General features: G+C 46.8%; 1 protein-coding gene across 6 annotated transcripts in view; it reads right to left on the bottom strand.

Annotated features, from left to right (window-relative positions):
• PRDM16 (PR/SET domain 16) overlaps positions 1-23,739 on the bottom strand; it is a 428,828-nt gene that overhangs the window by 48,747 nt on the left and 356,342 nt on the right. For all 6 annotated transcript variants that reach the window (XM_060276169.1, XM_060276171.1, XM_060276167.1 and 3 more), the window contains one exon: positions 4,466-4,600. In XM_060276169.1, coding sequence (XP_060132152.1) covers positions 4,466-4,600 — 135 coding nt within the window. The remainder of the gene's footprint in view (positions 1-4,465; positions 4,601-23,739) is intronic.

A 23,739-nucleotide genomic window follows, 5' to 3' on the forward strand; every position in this document is an offset into this window, starting at 1 on the left:
GTTGAAACTGATAAAAAAAAACCTTTAAAACCCCAGAGAGAAATTATTTTAGCTAGTATCAATACAAGAAACACACAACCAGTCTAAGAACTGGACCAGGAATGATTAAAGGGTAGAAATATATGGATGAATGAAATGGCTCAGAAGCACGTGGGAAATATGTGCCTTTGCTGAATAATGCCTACCAGTGACTATTGGAAATATATAACAAAGCTCTCAGATGCACCAACTTAAAGAAAATTCAAGGGTGAATGGGGGCGGGGGGGGGGAATACAACATGTAACAGAGGAGTACCTTGTCTTACCCGATGCAGAACAGCTTGCCAGACATAGTCAGGTTTCAAAAACCATTCACTGCCAAGTAAGTATGCAGTATCCACTAATTAGTTCTGAACCTCCTCTTTACGGCATTTGAGATACACATTTTGGAGATGGACGAGACTGTGGGTGGGTGATATCACTATTTGGTGGGGATGAATGGAGATTCAGAAATTCTAGACACGAGCAAAGGGATTTATCAGAATGCTTAGAAATGCAACATAATAATTCATACGTATGTCTCCCCCGAATGGTGTCTGTTTGGCTAGGTGGTTTGTTTGTCTTTTGAGCCACGTTTGGCTACGTAAAATATTTTACAATTGAGAGGTTGCCAGAAAATCCATTGCGCATATGATAATAGCAACGATTTTTAAGTGGCCCGAAACAGATGAAACTATAAATGATGAGTTAAACAGAACGTTGAATGACGTGTTTATGGTGAAACTGTATTCACTTGGGAAGGTGATAAATGCAGATATTATTAATGCATAATATCAGTACTCTAAAACACATTGTTAATCATAATGAATAAAGACAGGTATTGTTTGTTTCATGAAAATCTCCCGGTAGTTTAGTGGAACAGGCGATTCGATCAGAATGTTCTCTTGGAAATGCCAATAATATGAAATGCTTTGTTAAGGAGAAGTAATAAATGTAAGTACCGTTTGGTTACTGGGAATATGTTTGTAAATTTGGTGAACTATTTGGAAATATTATTTTGAGGGTCCTTTAATCTTGAGTTTAGATGTATGCATACATTGTGTGTGATACTCTTACAACTCAAAATGTAAATGTGAATTAAAAGACCCTTTGCACAAATATAGTTCTTAACCAGATTTTGGGTATAAGTGCTGGTCCCAGAGTTATGATCCAAAGGCAAAGGCTATAGCAACTTCGCTGAAATTAGGCAGGTAAGGGAAATGAGTAAGAAAATGAAGGGGGGGAAATAGTTACACTTTGTAGTGGAATACACCTAGCATATCCCCCCCCCCTCCTCCTCCTCCTCCAGAACCAATGAATTTCCTCTCTTGCCAGCACGTCACTGATGTTTCAAAATTAAGAAACCCACTCACCCCACTCTAGGGTTGTACTTTTTAAAAAGTGCTCTTCATTTTCCTACCTTTGCTAGCTGACCATTCAAACAAGCTGATCATATTGAACAGAATTTATATCTGTATGCTCACTTTGAGAGCCTTGTTTCAGCTACAGTAAATAAATAAAAAAAACCTCTGCGATCATATTTTAATCATCTTTTTACTGGGGATCCCCCCCCCAAAAAACTGGTCATGTCACAAAACAACTCAGCATTGGTCATAGTGGAAGTGCTTCCTGCTGATTCAAGAATGCTAGCTTTCAGTTTTCAACATATATTTAAAAAACACTCGATATCAGAAACTGCATATCTATATAAAATATACATATGCATATATTGACAATAGCTATGCTTTGCCAAGCGCCGGAAACTAAACAGAAAAACAACAACCCTGAAGCGCAAACAGCTTAATGAGATATTGGGGTGAGGGAGATGGACAACCCAGGCTTCAGTCAAACTAAAAGCTATTTAACGCTCTGAAACTAAAACTGCAGTTTCAAACATCCACAGCAGCCGTGACTTCTGTTATGACTTTGACTGCTTAAGCTCAAGCACCGATCAGGGTTTTTGTTTTTTTTAATGACTTAGCATTTTGCTGGTACATCTGAAATGAGCCAAGGTGGCTTTGATGCCACCGTTGCCGCCACTCAAAAGGCGCTTTTGGTTTTTGCAGCACTCCAAGAAACCTGCCGAATCTGTTCCCCCAGAGTCTACAGCGGAATGGGTGCTCACACTGCAAACCGCTTGGACTCCCATGAGCTCTTGTTTCCAGCCAGAGAGAAAACATGTGGAATGAGCTGTATACCATTTTGGGTGCTCCACTGCCCATCATTCAAGAAGGTTGTGTGTTCTAGAAAGAGCAGAGTGTCAACACGTTGCCCTGCCTTTTGGGCCACCTTCCCTTTGTAGGGGCCCTACAGGAATGAAAAGCCACTGAGTCAAATGATCCAGAAAGTTGGACCTGTCTGGGAGAGAGAAGCGAGGCTTGTCCCCACCCCAAAACACACCACAAGCTTCTTTAAAAACCATACAGTGTGGTGGCAGGTATTTTGCATTGCAAACTGAAAGCAAGGGGTAAGTAGTTTGGCGTGCTCGATTCGCAAGAATGGCAATAAGCAGATACCTGGGGTGAAAGGGCCAGGATTTTAATTAGATAGGTGGAAGTCTTACCTCTGCATTTCAATCAGGATCATCATTTGAAACCAACGTTTAACTAGTGCAGCCTTTGTACTTGGGTGGGCTAGGTCCCGTTAGCACTGCACATCTAAAGTACTGTCATACCACTTTCACAGTTGTGGCCTTCCCTAAAGAATCATGGGAACTATAGTTTCTTTCTATGATGCCCCCCTGTCATAGCCAGGCCATAGCCACTGGGGGAACTGGGATGTGGACAAATTTAATATGTAAAAAATATGGCTGACCCAAGCCACTCGGAACGTTATAGTTTTAAACCAGCTCCTTGAATTGTACTCCAAAGAAAGCGAGGAGCCAGTACAGAGGTTGGATTGCCAATGTAATTTACCACCCCTTGCGTTTTCTGGAACAGCACCTTGCTTTGAGCCAAACAGGATTGTTATATTAAACTAACACCTTGTCCACAGGCTTCTTCGGTGTTTCAGTGCACCTTGATTCCTCTTAATTCTATGGAATCAAATGACATGTTCCTGCAGATTTATGAAATTCCAGGGCCCAAACCTGAGACCTAGGACTGGCTCTTGGTGATGTCATAGGGGCAGGCCCTGGAGATGGAGGTTAATTGGAAGAGGGGAGCGGAGGAGGGCAACTTCCTCAGAGTGCAGCCAGCTCCTGCCAGACTGAAGCCTGCAAGCTGCATGCATAGCCTTCTTAGTGATTTTTAAAATTGTTATTAGATACTCTTGCCCACCTGGAAATTCAGGCCTTCCACCAGCCACCTGGAAGGGTCTAAGCAAACCTGGAAGCTTCAGGTAACTGTGCCCCTGAAGGACCAGGTCATTTTGGACTCACAACTGTGCATGTCAATTCTGTGTCCAGGGTAGCTGTCTACCAGCTCCATCTGGTAAGCCGGCTGAGACCCCACCTGCCCACAGACTGTCTCACCAGAGTGGTGCATGCTCTGGTTATCTCCCGCTTGGACTACTGCAATGCGCTCAAGGTGGGCCAACCTTTGAAGGTGACTTGCAAACTACAACTAATCCAGAATGCAGCAGCAAGACTGGTGACTGGGAGTGGCCGCTGGGACCATATAACACCGGTCCTAAAGGATCTTCACTGGCTCCCAATACGTTCCCGAGAACAATTCAAAGTGTTGGTGCTGACCTTTAACGCCCTAAATGGCTTCGGCCCAGTATACATGAAGGAGCGTCTCCACCCCCATCGCTCAGGTCCAGCTCTGAGGGCCTTCTGGCGGTTCCCTCCCTGCGAGAAGTGAGGTTACAGGGAACCAGGCAGAGGGCCTTCTTGGTCGTGGCGCCTGCCCTGTGGGAACGCCCTCCCGTCAGATGTCAAGGAGATAAAGAACTACATAACTTTGAGAAGACATCTGAAAGTTTAGGGAAGTTTTTAATGTCTGATGTTTCACTATATGTTTTATATATGCTGTAAGCTGCCTTGATCATATTATTAATTATTGTCAGGTAAGACCCGGAGGTCTGGCAACTCTATTCCCCTAATGCACAATGTGTTTGTAACCCTTACAACAGCTGCAAGTTGGCATCACCCCAAGATAACAAGGAAAGCTTGATTTCTCGCCAGCGTGGAACCACTTCAAAAAGAGCCAGTCCCTCAGGTCAGTGCACCCAAGTGGGTAATCTGGTCCCACCTTGAATCTGGCGTGGTAACAAATCAGCAGCTCTTCGAGAATATTTGTTGCATGTTAAGTGTGGAGAACTTTGCTGTGGTGTTCTGGTTTTTCTTTTTAAATGCAACCATTTATCAATTCAAATGATAAATCATCAGAACTTTCCCCTGTGATACACTTAACTCCACTCTCGCGGCTCAACTGGCCCCCAAAGGTTCAGCAGAGAAAAAAGATGACATGGGGAAATGACACGGATTCTGTGGAGCCAGATCATACCTGGTCATTCACAGGACACACGGCTAGGTTTTGTTCTTCGCTGGAGCAGGCCACCCGGATGTACTTCAGCCAGTTCCCGTTTCCTGTCTGGTTGGCATCGACGCAGAATTTCTCAGTGCCCAGGTCATCGCCAATCTGAAAGAGAAGGCAGTGTTTTTTAAAAAACAACCCAAATTGGAAGACCTTAAGACAGGGGTTGGGAACGGCTTTTCAGCTGGAGGGCCGCATTCCTTTCAAAGCAATCTCCAGAGGGCCACATGGCGCCAAAGGCAGAAGTGGGAAGAACAACCATGGCAAAATTTACCTTTATACACATACCCACACATGGATCTCCTCTCCATCCTCCATCCAGGTAAGCAAGGGGCATTATCAGAGTTCAGGGACACATTCAAATGCTCAAGGAGGATCTGAAGCAGGGCTAGTGAGGGCTGTGGTCTGGGGAGAGTTCTGAGGGCCAAATGGAGGGGGTTGAGGGCCGCATTGGGCCCCAGAGCCTGAGGTTCCCTACCCCTGCTATAAGTATTTAAGTACAGACATGAGCAGAGTGGGAGGGAGAATAGCAGCCCAACATTTATTGGCCCGTTCAAATCGGATCAGTTGCGTATTGGAACTCATAACCTCTCTTGGCCTTTCTTCCTTTGTGCAAATTGAGAAAGTGCACAGTCATGCAAGGGGGTCATGCTGCCATAACCATGCCAAAGGCCATAGCTCCATGGTAAAGCGTCTGCCTTGAATGCAATGGCTCCAGAGTTCAATCCCTGGCATCTCCAGGTAGGGCTTGGAGAGGCCTCTTTCTCTGAAACCCTGGAAAGCTGCTGCCAGTCAGGGTAGACAATACTGAGCCAGATGGACCGGTGGCATGTTCCTATACTGTGGGCTGCATCCCTGAATCAAGCAATTTATGCCCAAGTTTCACCCTGAAATCCTGCACACACAGAAGGGCTTATGTGAAAAAAATTAATAAGCCAGCAGTTGGGTTGCTTATGAAAACCAGCCCCTTGAACAAAGTATTTCTGGGCATGCACAGAGTGCCTTTAACCTAGCTACAATTGCAACCAGTCACTACACATTTGGGTTTGAGGTCGAAGGGTGCGACTTCTAGGCAGAGATGGATCCAGATTCCTCCCCCCCTTTTAAAAAAGTACATTGAAAGAGAGAATGGGGTTGATTAAAAGGCAGCATGCTTCATTGTCAATCTAAGCACCCTTCCCCAACCTGGTGCCCTCCAGATACCGTTAAACTCCACTGGCCCATGCTGACAGAGCCAATCACCTGGGATTGTGGGAGATGGAGTCAAGCAACGTTGGGAGGGTACCAGGCTGAGGAAGACTGGGCAAAGGCAAGTTATCTTGGCTGAAGCCTAGGAACAGAAGCCCAGTTGCGATTAAGCAGGCTCTCCTTCATGGAGAGCCTGGGTTGCGGTGGAGGCTAACAGGACACCCTCCCTTCTGTTGAGTGGGATTGACTAGATGACCAGGGCTGCAATTGGTGGATTCGTCTTTGTGGGTAGATTTGGATGTTGCAATTTGGGGACAGCCCACTGGTTTTATATTACTTGCTCGCAGCCGGGGCTTTCTCTTTGCTGCGAGCTTCAGATCACCCGCCCACCCTCCCTTTAATTAGGCTGTTGCGTTTGACCTTGCTGTGCCTGTCATGGGGTTGTCTGCTTTTGAGGCAGGGGCCCGGTAGGAATATTTCCATTTGGCTGATTGGCTGGTGCCACTTGGTTTTCGCCTACTGCGTAGCAATTCGTCACAACTTGTAAGGCTGCGGTTAGGCATTGGTTCATAAATTGGTTGGTGGAGGGATCGCGATTGGTTGTGCTGGTCCCTCCAATGCTGTTGGTTTGTGGAGGGGCCAGAATTGATTGTTGGTTGTGCTGGCCCCTCCAATGCTGCTGCTGCAAGGGTGAATTCCGTTAAAGGAATCCAGGGGCTTGACATGCTTTAGTCCGTACCCTGACAAAGGATTCGGGCCACGCAAGAGCCCCTGGGAGCATTTGGCAGAGTGGCGAAGGGCCAGCCTTCCGGCTCGGAAGCGGGGAAGTCAGTTAGTTCTGTCTTAGAGACAGATGTATGTATGTGTATGTATTTATGGAACCAATGCCTAAGCAACCACTCACATTTTTTGTATTTAAATAAAGTTGTGGCCAAAATTATGCCAGAAACCTTAAACTTAATTCATGTGTGAAGTGTGATTTATTGGGGGGCATCCTGGGGACCTCGATGTGCAAACAGAAGCCCTGATTACAGACATGCTCACAAATACTTAGAACATACAAAGTGTGGGAAATAAAATGATGGCAGTGACCTTTAAAAAAAAAACCGCGGTTGTTTTCTGTCATTCTCTTTCTCTTCTCAAAGGGAGATGTATTCACCCTCTACTTTCTTCACACAGGAAAGGTAGCAAGTTATGTGAGAGTATCTGCAGGCAGGTAGCAAAGATTTTTCACACACACCCTTTTCTTTCTTTCTTTTTCGCAGAGGCAAGTGAGCGTTCTCAAGAGCTTGGGTACTTCCCCAGTGTGATTACTGCAGTGTGGTCCAGAGATGTGAGTCTGGTTAAGGAACTGCAACTGGAATAGGACACAGCTCCCAGGCTATTGGCTGGGGTTAGGTGCTGGGAGGTTAGGGCATCACTGTTGTAAACCTGGGAGGTTGTGCAGGAGCAGGGATGTTTGAAATTGGGACCCAGGCAGGTCTGGCCTGGATCCCTTTGTTAGACAAGCACAGGAGATGTATTGCCTGGGGTGCTAAATACAGGTGAAACTCTGGAAACTAGAATATCGTCAAAAAGTGTGTTTATTTCAGCAATGCAACTTACTATTTTTTTCTTTTTCTTTTAATTTTTACAAACGCTTTCTTTTGGAAATTCCACAGTAATAAAACAAATAGTTACAATAATAAACATCGCTATTATATTTCATTAGTAATTCCATTCCATTTATTATTGACCCGCCTAACGACAAATAATTACAATTACAACAAATAAAGGCTCGACATATCTTGCTTTGCATGTCATGCATCTATCTCATATATTAGTTTCACCTTTTAAGGTGCATTACTGAAATAAATGCACTTTTCGACGATATTCTAATTTTCCGAGTTTCACCTGTAGATAGCCAATTGCTTCTATTGGTATTTTTTTGGGGGGGGGAATAAAGATGATGCAATCCAGGCTGGTTGCAATTTTGAGGGGGAGGTGAGTAACACAGAGAAACTAAACATTGAGCTCTATATGCATTTTAGTGTACCAGCCATCTCCCTAGAGATCTGACATAGCAGATGTACGTATCGTACACAACTTAAGTGCGCCAAAAGACAGCCCATTGCTTCCCCCCCACACACACCTGTATATTTGTAAATAAACAGAACTACTACAAAATGCCAGGGATCTCCTTCCTAAGGAAATCAAAGTTTAGTAAGTGTTGGGCCTTCGAAACTATTCGCTGCTCTAAGAAGTGGAGCAAGCTTAACAGTACTAACTTGGACTAAGTTACTGGAATGTTCTGGGCTCCATTCAAAGTGTGGAAGTGTTAAGCTTCAAAGCCTCCTGCTTTGAGAGATGGCTGGCTTTTTTTTTAATGGATGATGAATGCAATGTGCAATCAGCCGGATGTGGAAAAACCCAGTGCATGCAACAATGATTTGCATACCTTGGACCTTTGGCAAGCAGAAAATGACATCTCTGCTTTTGCGAATGAGTATCTCTCAACCCGCAATGCTAGTGAATGGGAAAGGGGGGCAGGGGGGTGTCCAGAAGAATCCCTGACAAGATGGTCACCCCACTTCTGTTTAAAAGCCTCCAATGAAGGAGAGGCCACCACCTGCCAAAGGAGTGCTTCCCACTTTCGAAGAGCTATTACTGTCAGAAAGTTCTTCTTAACGTTCAATCAGAATCACCTTCCTTGCATTGGGAATGCCTCAGCCTGGGCCCCACCCCCTGGACATAGCTGCCAAGTTTTCCCTTTTCTCGCGAGGAAGCCTATTCAGCATAAGGGAATTTCCCTTTAAAAAAGGGATAACTTGGCAGCTATGCCCCTGGAGCAGCAGAAATCAAGCTTGCTCCATCTTCTATGTGTCAGCCCTTCAAATATTTGAAGATGGCCAAGTTTTACTCAGAGTTGACTCGTAGAAATGGACAGGCCCTAGTTCATCTCATCCGTTCATTTCAGTGTGACTACTCAGGGTAGGATTGATATTGAGTACAACCCAATGGGTCTACTCTGAGTCTACCTTGATATAAACCACAGTGGGGTGTTGCTGTTGTTTTATGTTGGTGTTTTTTAAAAAAACACCAACATCTTCTGCTTGGGTTATTTCTGTATTATCAAAGCCTCCTGTGTGGATGCAGATAGGGAAATTGGGGAGGTGGTGAAAGGGAAGGCAGCAGTCTGTGTGGAGCTGGGGGAGGGAAAGGATTCTACTCCTTGACAAGAGGTGACAATGCAATGCTTTGCTGGCTGTCTCTGCGTTTCTTCACTCATCACTTTTGTCTGGTCTCAACTCTGTCCACCTCAACCCCCCCCCCAGCCCCTACCTCCAGGCATGTTGTTTTGATCGCCTCACTCCTTAGGCTGGCCATTTCTGCTTTCTCATGTTCAGTTATCTTATGGGACTGAGGCGTGGAATTCGCTGGCATGGGATGTAGAGATGGCCTTTGGTTTACATAGGGTTGTAGCCAAAGCTAGTCCTACTTGGAGAAGACCCGGTGTGGTGTATGAGGACCTAGGAGACCAGGATTCCCTAGGACCAGGACTTGAAGCTTATGAGGTGACCCTGGGACAGTCACTGCCTCTCAGCATAATTTACCTCACAGGGGTTGTTGTGAGGATAAAATGAGGAGCAGGAGAAGAACTAGGTATGTCCCCTTAAGCTCCCTGGAGGAAAGGTGGGATATAAATGTAATAAAGAAAGAAATAGATGTGAATGAATAGGCATGGCTCATGTACGTCCATTAACTTCAGTGGGTCTACTTTGAGTAGGACCTGGATACAGCCAATGTCTTTTAAGGGGAGGGGGGACATTGTGGTGGGATAGGTTCTTCAACCATGATAGTGAAATGGGACCTTCCATGAAGGGCTGTTTCCTTCATGCCCTGCATATGGGCTTCCCAAAGGTTCACCATTGAGGGAGTCAGGATTGGTTCATTAGATGATGCAGGGCCCTTCTTACGTCCTTGGTTCAAAGCCTTGGGTGGCTTTAAAAGAGGATGGGGCAAACTGATGGAGGGTAAGCCTATCAATAGCTCCTCGCTACAATGGCTGTGTTGAGAACATAAGAAGAGCCTGCTGGATCAGGCCAATGGCCTATCTACTCCAACATCCTGTTCTCACGGTGGCCAACCATACGCCTTTGAGGAGCCTGGAAGCAGAATCTGAGCACAAGAGCACCTCCTCCTCCTCTGGTTTCCAGCAACTGGCATTGAGAAGTATTGCTGCCTCTGATCATGGAGGGACAGCAAAGTCATAGTAGCTAGTAGCCATCAATAACCTTTCCCTCCATGAATTTGTCTAATCGCCATCCAAGTCGGTGGCCACCATTGCCTCTTGTAGGAGCCAGTTCCATAGTTGAAGTGTGCTTTGCGTGAAGAAGTACTTTCTGTTATCTGTCCTGCTGTGGGAGGCACTATGGATACCAGTCACTAGGAATAAGTAGAATAATAGAATTGTAGAGTCTAGCCCAACCCTCCCTGCAATGCAGGAATATGCAGCTGTCCCATACGGGGATCGAACTGGCAAACTTGGCATTATCAGCACCATGCTCTGACCAACTGAGCCAAGTAGGGAGAGCAGGGTTGCACTCAAGGCCTGCTTGCTGGTGTTCCACGTCAAATGTATTGCCTGCTATTATAGGACTAAATCACGCATACATGATGTGCATCAAAATAATGGAAAACAGTCCATAAATGCAGGAACAAAATTTAAGTATCCAACAGCTGAATAAAATGGAGGCATAGGGTGTGTGTACATGATGCACCACTGATGACATTGCTCACCTGAGGGGGCGGTACCCTTTGATTTAAGCCCAGCCCTGGAAACGGGTGTGGATTCCAGCAGCAGCACAAAGCGGCGGCCCTCTCCACCCACCCAAAAAAGCGTGCCGGGTCCTCCTTGCAGCCGGTTTATAGTCCCATGTCAGCAAACCTCACAAGCGCTCCGGCAGTTGAGATGAGAAAACATTGGTCTAAGATCCGGTGTGGGTTTTCACTTTTTAAATGTGCTACCATTAAACTGCAGGAGTTCACAGGGCAAAGGGTTGCAGAGCGAACCACAGAGCTGACCACAATTTTACACGTTTGAAGCAGAGAGTTCTGTGTTTTGAAATTGCCAGCAGAGGGAGAGGAATAAACTGCGCCCTCCCAGAGCAGCTACTGAGAGCAACAAGGAGAGAGGGGTTTTAGTAAAGCAGGAAATTATGTTCGGCAAGGCAAAAAGAGTGCTACAATTGTGGAAAGAAGCCGTGTCCTCATAACCTTTAATGATTATTGTTATTTTGCAAGATTATTACCATCGCCTCCTTTTTTCTCTGCCAGAAAACACATATTCTGCTTTTTTCAGAAGGTACAAAGAAAGAAAGCTTCTGAGTACTATTTGCACCACAAGGTGAAGAACCTATGGCCCTCCAGATATTGTTGGGTGCCAGCTCCCGTCAGCCCCAGATACAAATGGATGAATATGTCAATTTTGGGTTCTCTTTGGTCCTCATTTTTCTCCTTCTCCTTTACGCCCCTTGGTCAGACCCGACCCAGGAGCAAAGCTGCAACCGGCTAGCGGTGTTGGGCTGCCATGCAAGTAAGTTGTCTTCATAGCCAGGTTCCAATGAGGGAGCCTGTCGCCGGGGCGTCTTGCCGTGCGCCCCCTCAAGAAATGAACCCGGGGCCACAGACCCCCAGCTCCCTCCCCCACTATGCCACTGACTGGTCCAAGGTCACCCAGTGAACTTCATGCCTGAGTGGGGATTTGAACCCTGGTCTCCCGGGTCAAAGTCCAGCACCCTAACCGCTACACCGCACTGGCTCTCTTATTGAGAAGGACTGCCAATCCATGCCCTGTGTCTTGTCTAGCTGCAGACATGCCACCCCAGCCATTCCTACCACCCAGCAAACCCTGCTGTGACTGAGGCGCTGATCCTGCAAGCATGCAGGAGGCAACCATGGTGTATGTGGAGGACGATGACAGTGGGGCACCCCTTGGTGGTCCTTCACAACACTAATAATAAATCCCATAAAGTGCTACTAAATCCAGGCAAAATAAATTCACCTTCTGGGGTTCCCTTCCTTTGCCCATTGGGTCGCTTGTCCCATGCCTTACGAACTCTCATCTCAACTTCATACAAAGTCCCCATTGTCAATGGACAGTCGTCTTAAGAAGGTCTTAGCTGAATCTGAGCGTGCAATAGGATGTCAGGCTTACGTTCCAATAAATAAATCAAACACACTTAAGACCCGTTAGACACCCCGATCACCTTCTTTTTTTATTTTATTTTTAGCCCTATGCCAAGCGAAGTTTTTATTGGATACACTCAACTGATCCTACAGTACTGTAATGGGTCTCTCTCTCTCTCTCTCTCTCTCTCTCTCTCTCTCTCTCTCTCTCTCTCTCTCTCTCTCTCTCTCTCCTCAGCCCCCCCCCCCATTTTACGGACAAAAGACCTTTTCTTGTCTTCAAGGGCTGAAAAGTTTATCCAAATATTCTGGGCTTAGTACTAGCCCCTTTCTGAATTGATCAGCTCAGTAAAAGGACACTTTGTACCTTAAAACACACACACACACACACACACACACACACACACACACACACACACACACGAGGGAGACCAGCAAAGGGTAGTTGGCAGGGGGTGAGGAATGTGCTTAAACCGAAGGATGGTGTCAAACGGACAGAACTGGGGTATAACCACTCGTCTCTTCTGCTTTTCAAACTACTTGGGTAACCCACAGGAGGAGCAAATGGTATAATCAACGGTTTCCCTACCAGCGAAACTCCCTTTCACCTTTCAGGTTGGTACTCTGCAGGTGTCAAATATATACAGTGGAACCTCGGGTGACAAATGCTTGGGGTTACAAACACTTCGGGTTGCAAACTCCTCTAACCCAGAAGTAGTACCTCAGGTTAAGAACTTTGCCCCAGGATGGGAATGGAAATCGCATGCTGGTGGCAGGGCGGCAGTGGGAGGCCCCATTAGTGAAAGCACGCCTCAGGTTAAGAACGGTTTCGGGTTAAGAACGGACCTCAAAACAAATTAAGTTCGTAACCCGAGGTACCACTGTATATATATTCTGGGATGAGAATTCTAGCCCTGCCTTCCTCTTAGAGACGTACAAATGTATTAGTTTCAGTTTCTCATTGTTCCAGTCCTAACTTTAGTTCTGCACTTCTGTGCATCAGGTTTTTCTTTTGAAGTCCTAATCAAAATTAATCATCAATTTTAGTGCGCATTTCTCCTAAGCTACATGTTTTTGTATGCCGAACAATACCCGCTTTTGCAAGCACTCCCCCTCCCCCAAAGGAAAGCATTTTTGCATGTGATTTCCACGGACATGCACTTTTTAAAGGCTCACTTTCTCCTAATATGCAGTACAAGTGCATGCTATGTGCAGTTAACTTGCGCGGTTTCAACCACACGTAGTTGAAGGCAGGCTGGTTGAATCTGTGCATGCTAAACCCAAGCAAGGCTGAGAGCTTAAAAGCTCTTTGTGCACTGAGTCCACTCGCACGAGCATCCCAGAGCCCTGTGAGATCTCACGCGAGCAACCCAGAGCCAGAGTGCTGAGTAGGCCTTCCCCAAGCTCAAGGCGGAGAGTTTAAAGACTCTGTACGTGCCAGGTCCCCTTGGGTTCATACCTGCCAAGTCTCCCGCAGAAAAATACGGGATCAGCAGCAGCAGCGGCACCGGAAGTTGCACCGGAGGTTGTCCGGCGGCCATCTTGGGGGTGGCCACATGGCGGCGGCCATCTTAGGGGTGGCCATGCGGCCACCTCCAAGATGGCCGCCGCCATGTGGCCACCCCTAAGATGGCCACCAGGCATGCATAGAAGCTATTTCCGGTGCAAGCGGCGTCCATTTTCTGGTGCCCATAGATGGGCAAACCGGCACCAGAAAAATGGCTGCTGGCAGGAGCGGATTTAAGGGAGATATACGGGAGAGGAGCTCAAACGGGAGACCGCTGGGAAATGGTAAGGAAAAACGGGGGTTTCCCAGGGAATACGAGGTACTTGGCAGCTATGCTTGGGTTACCCAATGTGCAAAAAGTGTGTAAGCTTTCTGCCCTGCTTGCTGGGCAAGGCCTACTTGCTACGTGAGCTCTAGGAGTATGTGGGATTCCCCCTCTCTCTCCCCCTCACCCACTAGCCGTGAGGGTGCCTCCAAGTGTTTGGTATACACAATTTTCATGTATACATGGAACCCTTGGAACCGAACCCCCATGTAAGATGCAATAGTATTGTACACATGTTTTGTACACAGTCTTTAGAGAACTTCCATTGCAAAATTTGGAGACCTGAGAAATCTTATCGATCTTATTGAGACACTTTGCTTCCCTGGAAGTTCTTCAGATGTTTTCCCCAAGCGGGAACTTGAGTCATTTTGCTTTAGGGAAGCAAAAGCAACTCAATATTTCCCCCCAGCTTTCTCCCAAGCATGGAGACTCACTTCACCAATCTCAGAACCCCAAGGCAGTCCTGCCTAGATCAGCAGCCTGTTCTCACAGTAGCCAACCAGATGACTATGGGAAGCCCGTAAAAAGGACATAAGGGCAACAGCTCTCTCCTCTCCTGTAGTTGCTGGAAACAGGAGAAAGGATATAATCCCGATACGGGAGAAAGGATATAATCGTCAATTACAAGTAGCCATTGATGGCCTTATCCTCTTTGTCAAATCCTCTTTTAAAACCTACCCAAGTTGGTGGCCATCACGACCTTCTGGGTGTGTGTGTGGAGTGAATTCCATAATTTAACTATGTCTTGGGTGCAGCAATATTTCTTTTTCTCCATCCTAAATCTCCCACTCTTCAGCTCCATTGTATGCCCCCAGATTCTAGTATTATGAGGGAGGGAGAAAAAAACATCTCCCTCAGACCCTCCAAATGTCCCTATTTTTTAGGGACAGTCCTGGATTTACAAAAGCCGTCCCAGTTTCTGATTTGATCCCAGAATGTCCATGTTTTTCTTAGGACGTCCCTATTTTCATTGGAGAACTGTTGGAGGGTATGGAATTACGTGACCCCTAAGCCAAGGAGGTAAATAACTTTAGAAGACATCTGAAGGGAAGTTTTTTTTTTTAAAAAAAAGTTTAATATTTTATTATATTTTGTATGTATGTTGGAATCCACCCAGAGTGGCTGGGGCAACCCAGTTAGATGGATGAAGTATAAATAAAATTATTATTATTATTATTATTATTATTATTATTGAATAGGACGTCCCTATTTTCATCTGTGAAATGTTGGAGAGCATGCTCTCTGTCCATGTTCCCCACACCACACATCATTTCATATACTTCCACCGTGTCCTCCTTACTCCCATTCCAGGGATGCGGCTGGTGCTGTGGTCTAAACCACCGAGCCTCTTGGGCTTGCCGATCAGAAGGTCAGCAGTTCAAATGCCCATGATGGGGTGAGCTCTGTCCCAGCTCCTGCCAACCTTGCAGTTCGAAAGCACACTAGTGCAAGTAGATAAATAGGTACCGCTGCGGCGGGAAGGTAAACAGCATTTCCGTGCGCTCGGGTTTCCGTCACAGTGTTCGGTTGCGTCAGAAGCAGTTTAGTCATGCTGGCCACTTGACCCGGAAAGCTGTCTGTGGACAGCCTGAAAGCGAGATGAGCACCGCAACCCCATAGTCGCCTTTGACTTAACCATCCAGGGGTCCTTTACCTTTTTTTTACCTATACTGTACCTTACTCCCGTTCCCCTGCAAACAAAAAACCCTAAAAACACCAATGTTGAAATCTTTCTGTTCTTCCTGCCTTAAGAAATATGGCAAATGGCTTTTATTTTTCAAGAAGGAATTGAACCTGCTTCATGCCAAATCTATGCGTCAGCAGATAAATACCCATAAATCTCCCTGCCTCTGCCTTATTAGAATGGTTGCTAGGTAACTGGAGCCAGGCCGGCCTCTCCTCCAGTACGTGTGCTGCCTGTCAGGGTCGGTCAACAGCATGAGTTGTTGGCAACGGTGCAGGGATATCCCTGGGACCATGTGCCACAGGTGCAGCCATCGAGGCATTAGTCAATGATTAGGCCTCGTAAAATATATGAATAGTGTTTCTTTAAGAAGCTATAAAGTTTTATGGAGGAAAAAATCCATGTGTAAAGCATTTCGGTCTGCTCCATGGCTGGTCATTCAAAATTTCACTCGTTTCTGTCAGGGCCCCGATAATTAAAACTGTGGCAAGGGTCTGGTTTCTATAATGTCGCCCATCTGGCTTTCGGAGATGAAGCAAATGCAATTGCCGGGGCAGCAAAGAACTGTTGTTGGGGTGGTGTGAGGTTTTTTTGGTTTTTTTTTGCCATTTACTGGGCTTTCATTTTGTCTTTAAAACCGGAGGCTTGGGGCATGTAGCATAAACTTACAGAGCACCAAAGATCGTTAATGGACGTTGCGAAGCAGTGGGGAGGGCAGGAGAAGTTACGCCATGTGCTTTATAAGTTTGACACTGAAGGCTCATTCATGGAAAAAGTTAGATTTCAATCTGTGGGGCGGGTGGGCGACAATTGTTTGAAACTGTTTGCTAAAAGGTATCTGTGTGTCTGTATAGTTTTGTGCATGTGGTTTAGGGACTTAAGAGGTGTTGCGTTGTCCTTTGGGGCACCTGAAGTAATAAACAATGGCCTCCCATTAAGGAATCAAGTCATCTTCTGATGCCATCTCTCCTTGAAAAGATAAAGGCATTTGTGTGTAACTGTTGTTAGATTTTAATTGTGACTCTTTCCAGCTTTATAATTTGCAGATTTGCCTTCAGTTATCATCTTTTGCATGTTTTTAGCTTTATGGTATTTCTTTCTTTTTTCTTTTTGCTTTCATTTGTGTGAGGTGCCTTGAGTCCTGGTGTGGGGAAAAGGTGGGGCATTAATAATAAGAATGCCTTGTGAGGTTGAGGAGAGGAGAATTGTGAAATGCGTTGAAAATAAAGCAGGCGATCCATCGCAAAGTGAAAAAGCCAGAGTGGTGCTCGGCTGGTTTTTGTTTTTTTCCTCCACAGAGCTTCTTTCTATAAGGTCAGCCCGATGTCTTTGGAGGGTAAAAATCCCCAACCCGTGCTGCCTACTTGCTGACTACAAAACGAGATTGTACAACACAATGCCTTGCCTGATTGTCCCACGCAGCTATCTCACATCATGAAAGGCTATCTGTGCTCCTGAATGGCAACACTGTGTGACAAGACAGTGTCGGGATTGTTGGAGCCGTGTCTTCACTAAGTCAAACAGAAAAAGGTCCCCCGCCTTTCCTCTTCTTCTTCTTTGGCTGGGAGAAAATGAGCATATGGAAAATCCCAAGCGGACAGTACCTTGCCTTTCCCCCCTTTTTTTTCTTTTACCCTAATGGGAACATCAACGGCACATCTGGTATCATTTTAGGACTTTCTGAAGATGTTCCACTTTGGAAAAGGCAGGAACACCTCCGGGGTGGATGGAAAACAGAGAACTGAGGGCTTCTGTGTAGAAGTTCAAGAATAATGGCAACAGCGGCTGTCAATGCACATCTAAGGATGTGACCAGATAGTGGTGCTGAATGGGGAATAAGATATGCACACAGAGAGAGTGCAATCCCATACTTGATACACTCCACTCTACTTTCCCCTCATTTTTGCACCGTTAATTTATGTCAGGGCTCACCAAAGTTTCACCCTCAGGTGGGCCCATTTGCAAACCAAAGAAACCATTGTGGGCACCACTTTCACGCAGCGCCCTGAGAGGAAGAGCAGGAGGTCTCGGGAACAATCTCCACCATATCTAGGGAGGGCTGGGGAAAAGACTTGTGTCTGAAACCCCAAAGAGACACTGCCAGTCTGAGCAGACAATACTAAGCTAGACAGACCAACAGTCTGACTCTGCATAGGACAGCTTCCGAAGTTCCTCTGTAGAGTTGGTGTCAGTCTCCTTTCCTTGAACACGACGACAGAGGCTCTTATTTGAAAGTATGGAAGAGATATTTATTTAGGCTAAAAGTGCAAGGACCAGAAGCCCACATTCCAAGGTCAGTGAGCAAGGCAAGAGGTTCATAACCGGACAGAAGGTAGGAATATGTTCCAACAATTGGCATGCCCTTCCTGCCACAAGATCCTCTCTCTCTCAGGTTGTGCTGCGTGTGCACACATGCGCTCCATCTGGGTGGGTGAGTCTGATGCCATGTCATACCTGCCAAGTCCTGGATGGAAAAATCCGGGATTGGCAGCCGCGTGACACCGGAAGTTGCATAGACGCAACTTCCGGTGGCGCTTTGCCCTTCTATGGGTGCCAGAAAATGGTGGCGCCAGCGCCGGAAGTCGCTTCTACGCATGACCGGAAATGCATAAAAGCGACTTCCGGCGCCACCGCCACCACCATTTTCTGGTGCCCATAGAAGGGCAAAGCACCACCGGAACTTGCGTCTACGCATTTCCGGACACGCATAGAAGCGACTTCCAGTGCCGCCATTTTCTGGTGCCCATAGAAGGGCAAAGGGGCACCAGAAAAATGGCCGCCGGCAGGAGCGGATTTAAGGGAGAATAACGGGATAATAACCGATACGGGAGACCGCCGGGAAACGGTAGGAAAAAAGGGGGTTTCCCGGCGAAAACGGGATACTTGGCAGCTATGTGCCATGTGCCAAGGTGGCTCCTGATTCTTGGCGGGACTGTGCCTTGTCCCTTTGTCTCCAGCTCCAGCACCACCACCTCTTGTTGTCCCTCTTTCTGGCTGGCTGGTGTCCTTCTCACTCTTTGATGGGGCTCTGCACTCCACAGGAAGGCCAGGAGAGAAAGCAGATGACATACTTCCTCCTCCCTAGCGTCGTAAGTCACAAGGGGTGGGCCTGCATCCCTGGGTGCCCAACTTTCAACCTCCTCCATCAGGTGGAGCCAAGGGTCCCATGGCAGTTGGCAACCACCGTAGGTACAAAACAAAGTTATCTCTGTAGCGTAATAGATTAGCAACGTAGTTGCTGAAGGCAGAGGCAAAATTCCCACATGTGGTCCTCGTTATTATACTCGCTCAGAGATGAAAGCAGACAGGAACATGATAAATTGGACCATGCACTCAAAACCGACGAAAATATTTTCATTGCTGCGTTCTCAATGCAATTATGGGGCAGTCTCCTTGATGCCCACTGAATCGCTAACATTTCTAATTAGATGTGCTCGCTTCATTCAACTGGCAGCGGCACTAAGTTGGAAAAACCGGGATTCTTAAACTCTGCAAAACGGCCTGCCAAGACAGCGGTCAATGGGCTAACCTTTATTAATTTGTCAACATTCTCTTTAAGTAGCCATTCATGAGCGCAGGGAGAAACACGGTCTTCAACCAAAACAAAAAGTATGCGGAACAGTGCAAGAAATGTTAACCTTTTCATATCTTATTCCATTCGCAAGTCTATTTTCAGGAACTGCAGGACAGGGGAAGGACTGAAGTTCAGTGGTAGAATATCTGACTTGAAAGTCCCAGGTTCATTCCTTGGCATCTCCAGGTAGTTCTGGAAAAAGCTGTTTTCTGAAACCCCAGAGAGTTATTGCCATTCGGAGCAGACAATTCCAAGCTAGATGGAGTGATTCAGTATAAGGCAACTTTCTGGGTTCCCATGAATTTAGGATTTAGCCCATTCAGAAATGCAGGGCTCAGAAGGGCCCACTTCTCCATTCTCATTTTGCCACACAGCTTCTGAGAAGGTCTGAGTCAATGGCTATGCCAATGGCTTGGGTGGAAGGACCACCATTTCCCATGCCACACGCTGATGCGACGTTGCATCCCCAGCACAGCAAGAGACAATGCTCTGCCCTCTTCACGAAGAAAGCAGGATTGTTTAGGATCATAGGAAGCTGACTTAGGCAGAGACAAACCCTTGGTCCAGCCAGCTCAGTGCTGTCTACATCCATCTGCAGTGGCTCTCCATGGTTTCAAGCTAGGGACATTCCCAGCCCTACCTGGATATGTCATTGGAGAATGAACCTGGGCTCTGCCTCTGAACCACAGCCTGTTTCCTCCTGAAAATGGAAAATTTGATGGGGGAGGGGAAAATAAGGAAGTCTAGAACGGCCTTCCCCCCATCCAGATGTTTTGGGACCATGTTTTGGAGGAGAAAGAGGCTTCCAGGAAGGGAGGAGGGGTGCTGGGAGTAGAAGGGAGTTGAAATAAAAGTTGGCATGAAGGTGAAAGAGAATATAAACCAGCAAGGTTTATGAGAATCAGTGTTGATAGGTGGAGCAGGAGCTGAAACTCAAACTCAGAAGTTGCTGCAAATAAGGATTTGCTACACATGGTTTTGATATAACATAACACTACAACACCATCTAGAGTATCATGTGTGTGTGTGTGTGTGCGTGTGTGCGTGCACTATTATTATAGGAAGGACACAAAACTGATTATATAGTTATGGAAACACGTTGCCCTAAAGCAGATGCACATGAAGAAAGCACTCTAATAAAGGTAGACCGGTCTCCGAGGAAAGGAAAAACCGTATTAATATAATATTTACAAATGAGCAGGCTGCCTTCAGCACTCACAGGGGGAAAGGAGAAGCAAGGAGACACCCAGATCCATGGCTTCCCACCTTGACCAAGCTCTCCATGTATGCTGAACTAACTTTGCCAGGTTGCAACAGACAAGGGAGCAGTGGGGAAGGAGGACCTCACACAACCCATCTCTCTGTTCTATCTGTTGGTGTTCAGGTGGGACACTTCTGAAAGCTCTCCGAGTATTCCTAAAGGAGTTACCATGCATTTCCTAAGCATCTTTGCATTAGCAACATCCAAGGTTTCACACACACACACACACACACACACACACACCAATCCAGGACACTATGGTGGGAGAGGCAAAACATACCTAACTTTATTCTTCTACTTGCAACTTCCAACTTTCCTGCACAAGCCCACCTACTGGCCTTTCTGCTTATATAATGGACACCACCCCAGGCAGAAAAGGGTCCTTCCCACCACCTGCTGGTTGGTCTGACTTCCTACTTGCACAGCCCCCTGAATTCAATAGAGGTTAAAGGTAAAGGTAAAGGGACCCCTGACCATTAGGTCCAGTCGTGACCGACTCTGGGGTTGCGGCGCTCATCTCGCGTTATTGGCCGAGGGAGCTGGCGTACAGCTTCCAGGTCATGTGGTCAGCATGACAAAGCCGCTTCTGGCGAACCAGAGCAGCGCACGGAAACGCCGTTTACCTTCCCGCTGGAGCGGTACCTATTTATCTAGAGGTTACTGCTAAGTAAATGCATTTGAAATTGCAGACCTCCTGTGAGCCTCCATGTCTACTCAGACATAAATCCTACTGAGCTCCATGAGACTTAGTCCCAGATAATTTCATTTATTTACATTTATTTGTGATAAGGTACCGCAAAAAATGGCATTTTGCAAGCAAGCATGTGTACTGTTCTCATAAAACTTGGTATAAATATATAATACTCACAACTTTCACTGTTCCATTAGGATACTTTAACTTCAAAGATGTATATTGCACTTTCTAAAACCTTTTCTTTTTAAATGTGGAATATCAATTGCTGTGCTTTTAAAAATTCTGTTATGACTGTTATACATATTGTTTATTGAGAAATCATGTATACAATACACTATTCAGTTCTGTGTGGAAGGGGCACTATTACAGGGGCTACATAATATCCATTTGGCATTTGTGAGAAATCAATCTCTTAGTTTGGAAGCACCTGCACTGTGGAACTCCCTGCCTATTGACACCAGGCAGGCACTTTTCACTGTACCCTCCCAGGCACCTGCTCAAAACAATTTTGTTTAGGCAAAAAGAATGACTCAGATATCTAGAATGCCGGTATGTGCTTCAATCAGATTTCAGTTTATTGCTGATTTTATTTTATTTTTGGAATGTTTTAAATAGCTGTATTTAACCAATGATTTTATTCTTTCACTAGTGTATTTCAGCCCGTTCAATAACGGGCGCTAGAACATCCCGGGGGTTCGGAGAAGTGCTTGCGGAGCGCTTCTCCGAACCCTGGGACCTGTCCTTGCTGTCGGCGGCAGGGGGACAGGAACGAAGGAAGAGAAAGGGCTTCCTTCCTCTCCCCCAGCCGCCAACAGGAAAGAGACTTCTCCAAACCCCGGGACCTGGTTGCCGGCTCTGTTGGGCGGGGGGAAGGGAGAAGCCGAAGACCGATCGGATCTTCTGCTTCTCCCTCCCCCCCCACCCGACAGAGCCGGCAACCCCGCAGCGGGGGCTTTTCGCCGTTTGCCTTCCCCCCAGGGGGAGGCAAATGGCGAAAAACCCTGCCACGCCATACTTCGGCTCCGGGACTGGCTTGGCGGTGGCGGGAAGAAGGGGAGGAATTCCTCCCCTTTTTCCCGCCGCCGCCAAGCCAGTCCCCCAGCCGAATTGCCCGCTGCCGCTTGGACTTCCTCGGCTACGGCAAGCAGGCAGACAGCTCGCCTGCTTGCCTTCGCCGAGGAAGCGCTGTCCCATGCTGGCGGTGCGTGGCAAGGCGGCGGGGGGGAGGAGCGCTTCTCTTCCCCCGCTGCCTCGCAGCACACCTCCAGCATGAGATGGGGCTTCGGAGCGGCGGTTGGTGGTTGTCTCTGCCTCCAATCCCTGTGTCCGTGGGGCACATGCGCAGTAACCCAGGGACACATGGAATCTGGACGCAGAGACACTTGCACTTTATTATATAGGATTCTCTTTGTAAACCAATTTTGATGTTGTTGTTGTTGTTTTTGCTGCTGCTGCTGTTGTGTGTGTGTTTTAAAAAACCTAACCAATCAAGCAGTGTATATTTTAATGAAATAAGTAACATTGTTATTTTAACAACTTTTTTTTAAAGATTTCCCTGACGAAGGACCAGTAGAGGCTGAAACATGCTGGACTAATAAATATCTCTCGTTGCTTTTTATTCCCTATTCAAGTCATCAAAACATATGAATTGCTTGCAATGCACCGAGATAGGAAAGCCAGCAGGTTATTCCAAACTGATGTGCATTTTGCTTGTGCAAAGGCCCAGAATGCTAGAGCCTTACAAAGACAGGCGCATGGGGTCATCCCGAGTCTGGTTTTAATACGGAGCCAGCCAATCTCTGTCTCTCCCCCCCCGGCAGCCCCAACCCCCTCCTGCCCTTCTGGGTGGACATATTTGGCTCCCGAATGGTTTGACAGTAATGATTAATATAGTGTATTAGGAGATTCCAGCGAAAATATTCGGGATCAAGCTGTGTAGTTTAGTTCTCATCAGCTGGTCGGGTCTACAGGCCTATTAAAAACAGCAGGGGAACTGCAGACTTAATCACAGAGGCTGTGCCCACGGAGGGGAGATGACACACAGACAAGCAGAAAAGATGATGGAGCCGGCCCAAGACATTTGGTGTCTAAATGTCACTCCCTTCCCTCTCTCCCTCCCTCTTCCAATTAACACAGGGCATAGGACATAGGAACATGGGAAGATGCCTGGTACCGACTCATAGCATGGTTCACCTAGCCCAGCATTGTCTACCATGACTGGCCAATGGCTCACACAGGAGACGTACCTAGTCCTACCAGCAATTGAATCTTGGACTCTCTGCATGCAGAGGAGATGCTCCTGCCACTGAGCTGTGGTCACCCCTCTAGAGTAATATTCTAGTCTTCATGGTCCTGTATAAACAAGGTGGCTCAGACCATTGGTCCATTAGTTCAGCATTGCCTACACTGACAAGCAGCGGCTGTCCAGCTTTTCAGGGCAATCACAGTCCAACCTGGAGACACCAGAGATTGAACTTAGGACCTTCTGCATGCAAGGCAGATCCTCCATCATGGAGCTACAGTCCACCTCCAAAGGACATGATCCATTTAGGATGGTCTCTTTGTTCTCCCCTTAAAAGAAGCGAAGGTATGCACGAGTTTCAGGGGTAAATCTAAGCCAAATGAGCAGAGGGAAAATTGCAGGCTTCCTTTGCTCCTTGATCTGCTGGACAGCCTAAGTAGACAGAGAAGAATCTAAACCTCCCTGCAGTGGGATGGTTCCAGCTGGGCTTGAACTGGAGAATCATAGAATTGCAGAACTGGAAGGGACCCTAAGGGCCATCTGGTTCAACCCCTGGCAAAGGAGGGACCACAGCTAAAGAATCCCTGGCAGATGACCATCC

The sequence above is a fragment of the Zootoca vivipara genome, chromosome 6 (genome assembly GCF_963506605.1).
Source record: "Zootoca vivipara chromosome 6, rZooViv1.1, whole genome shotgun sequence".
Taxonomy (NCBI): domain Eukaryota; kingdom Metazoa; phylum Chordata; class Lepidosauria; order Squamata; family Lacertidae; genus Zootoca; species Zootoca vivipara.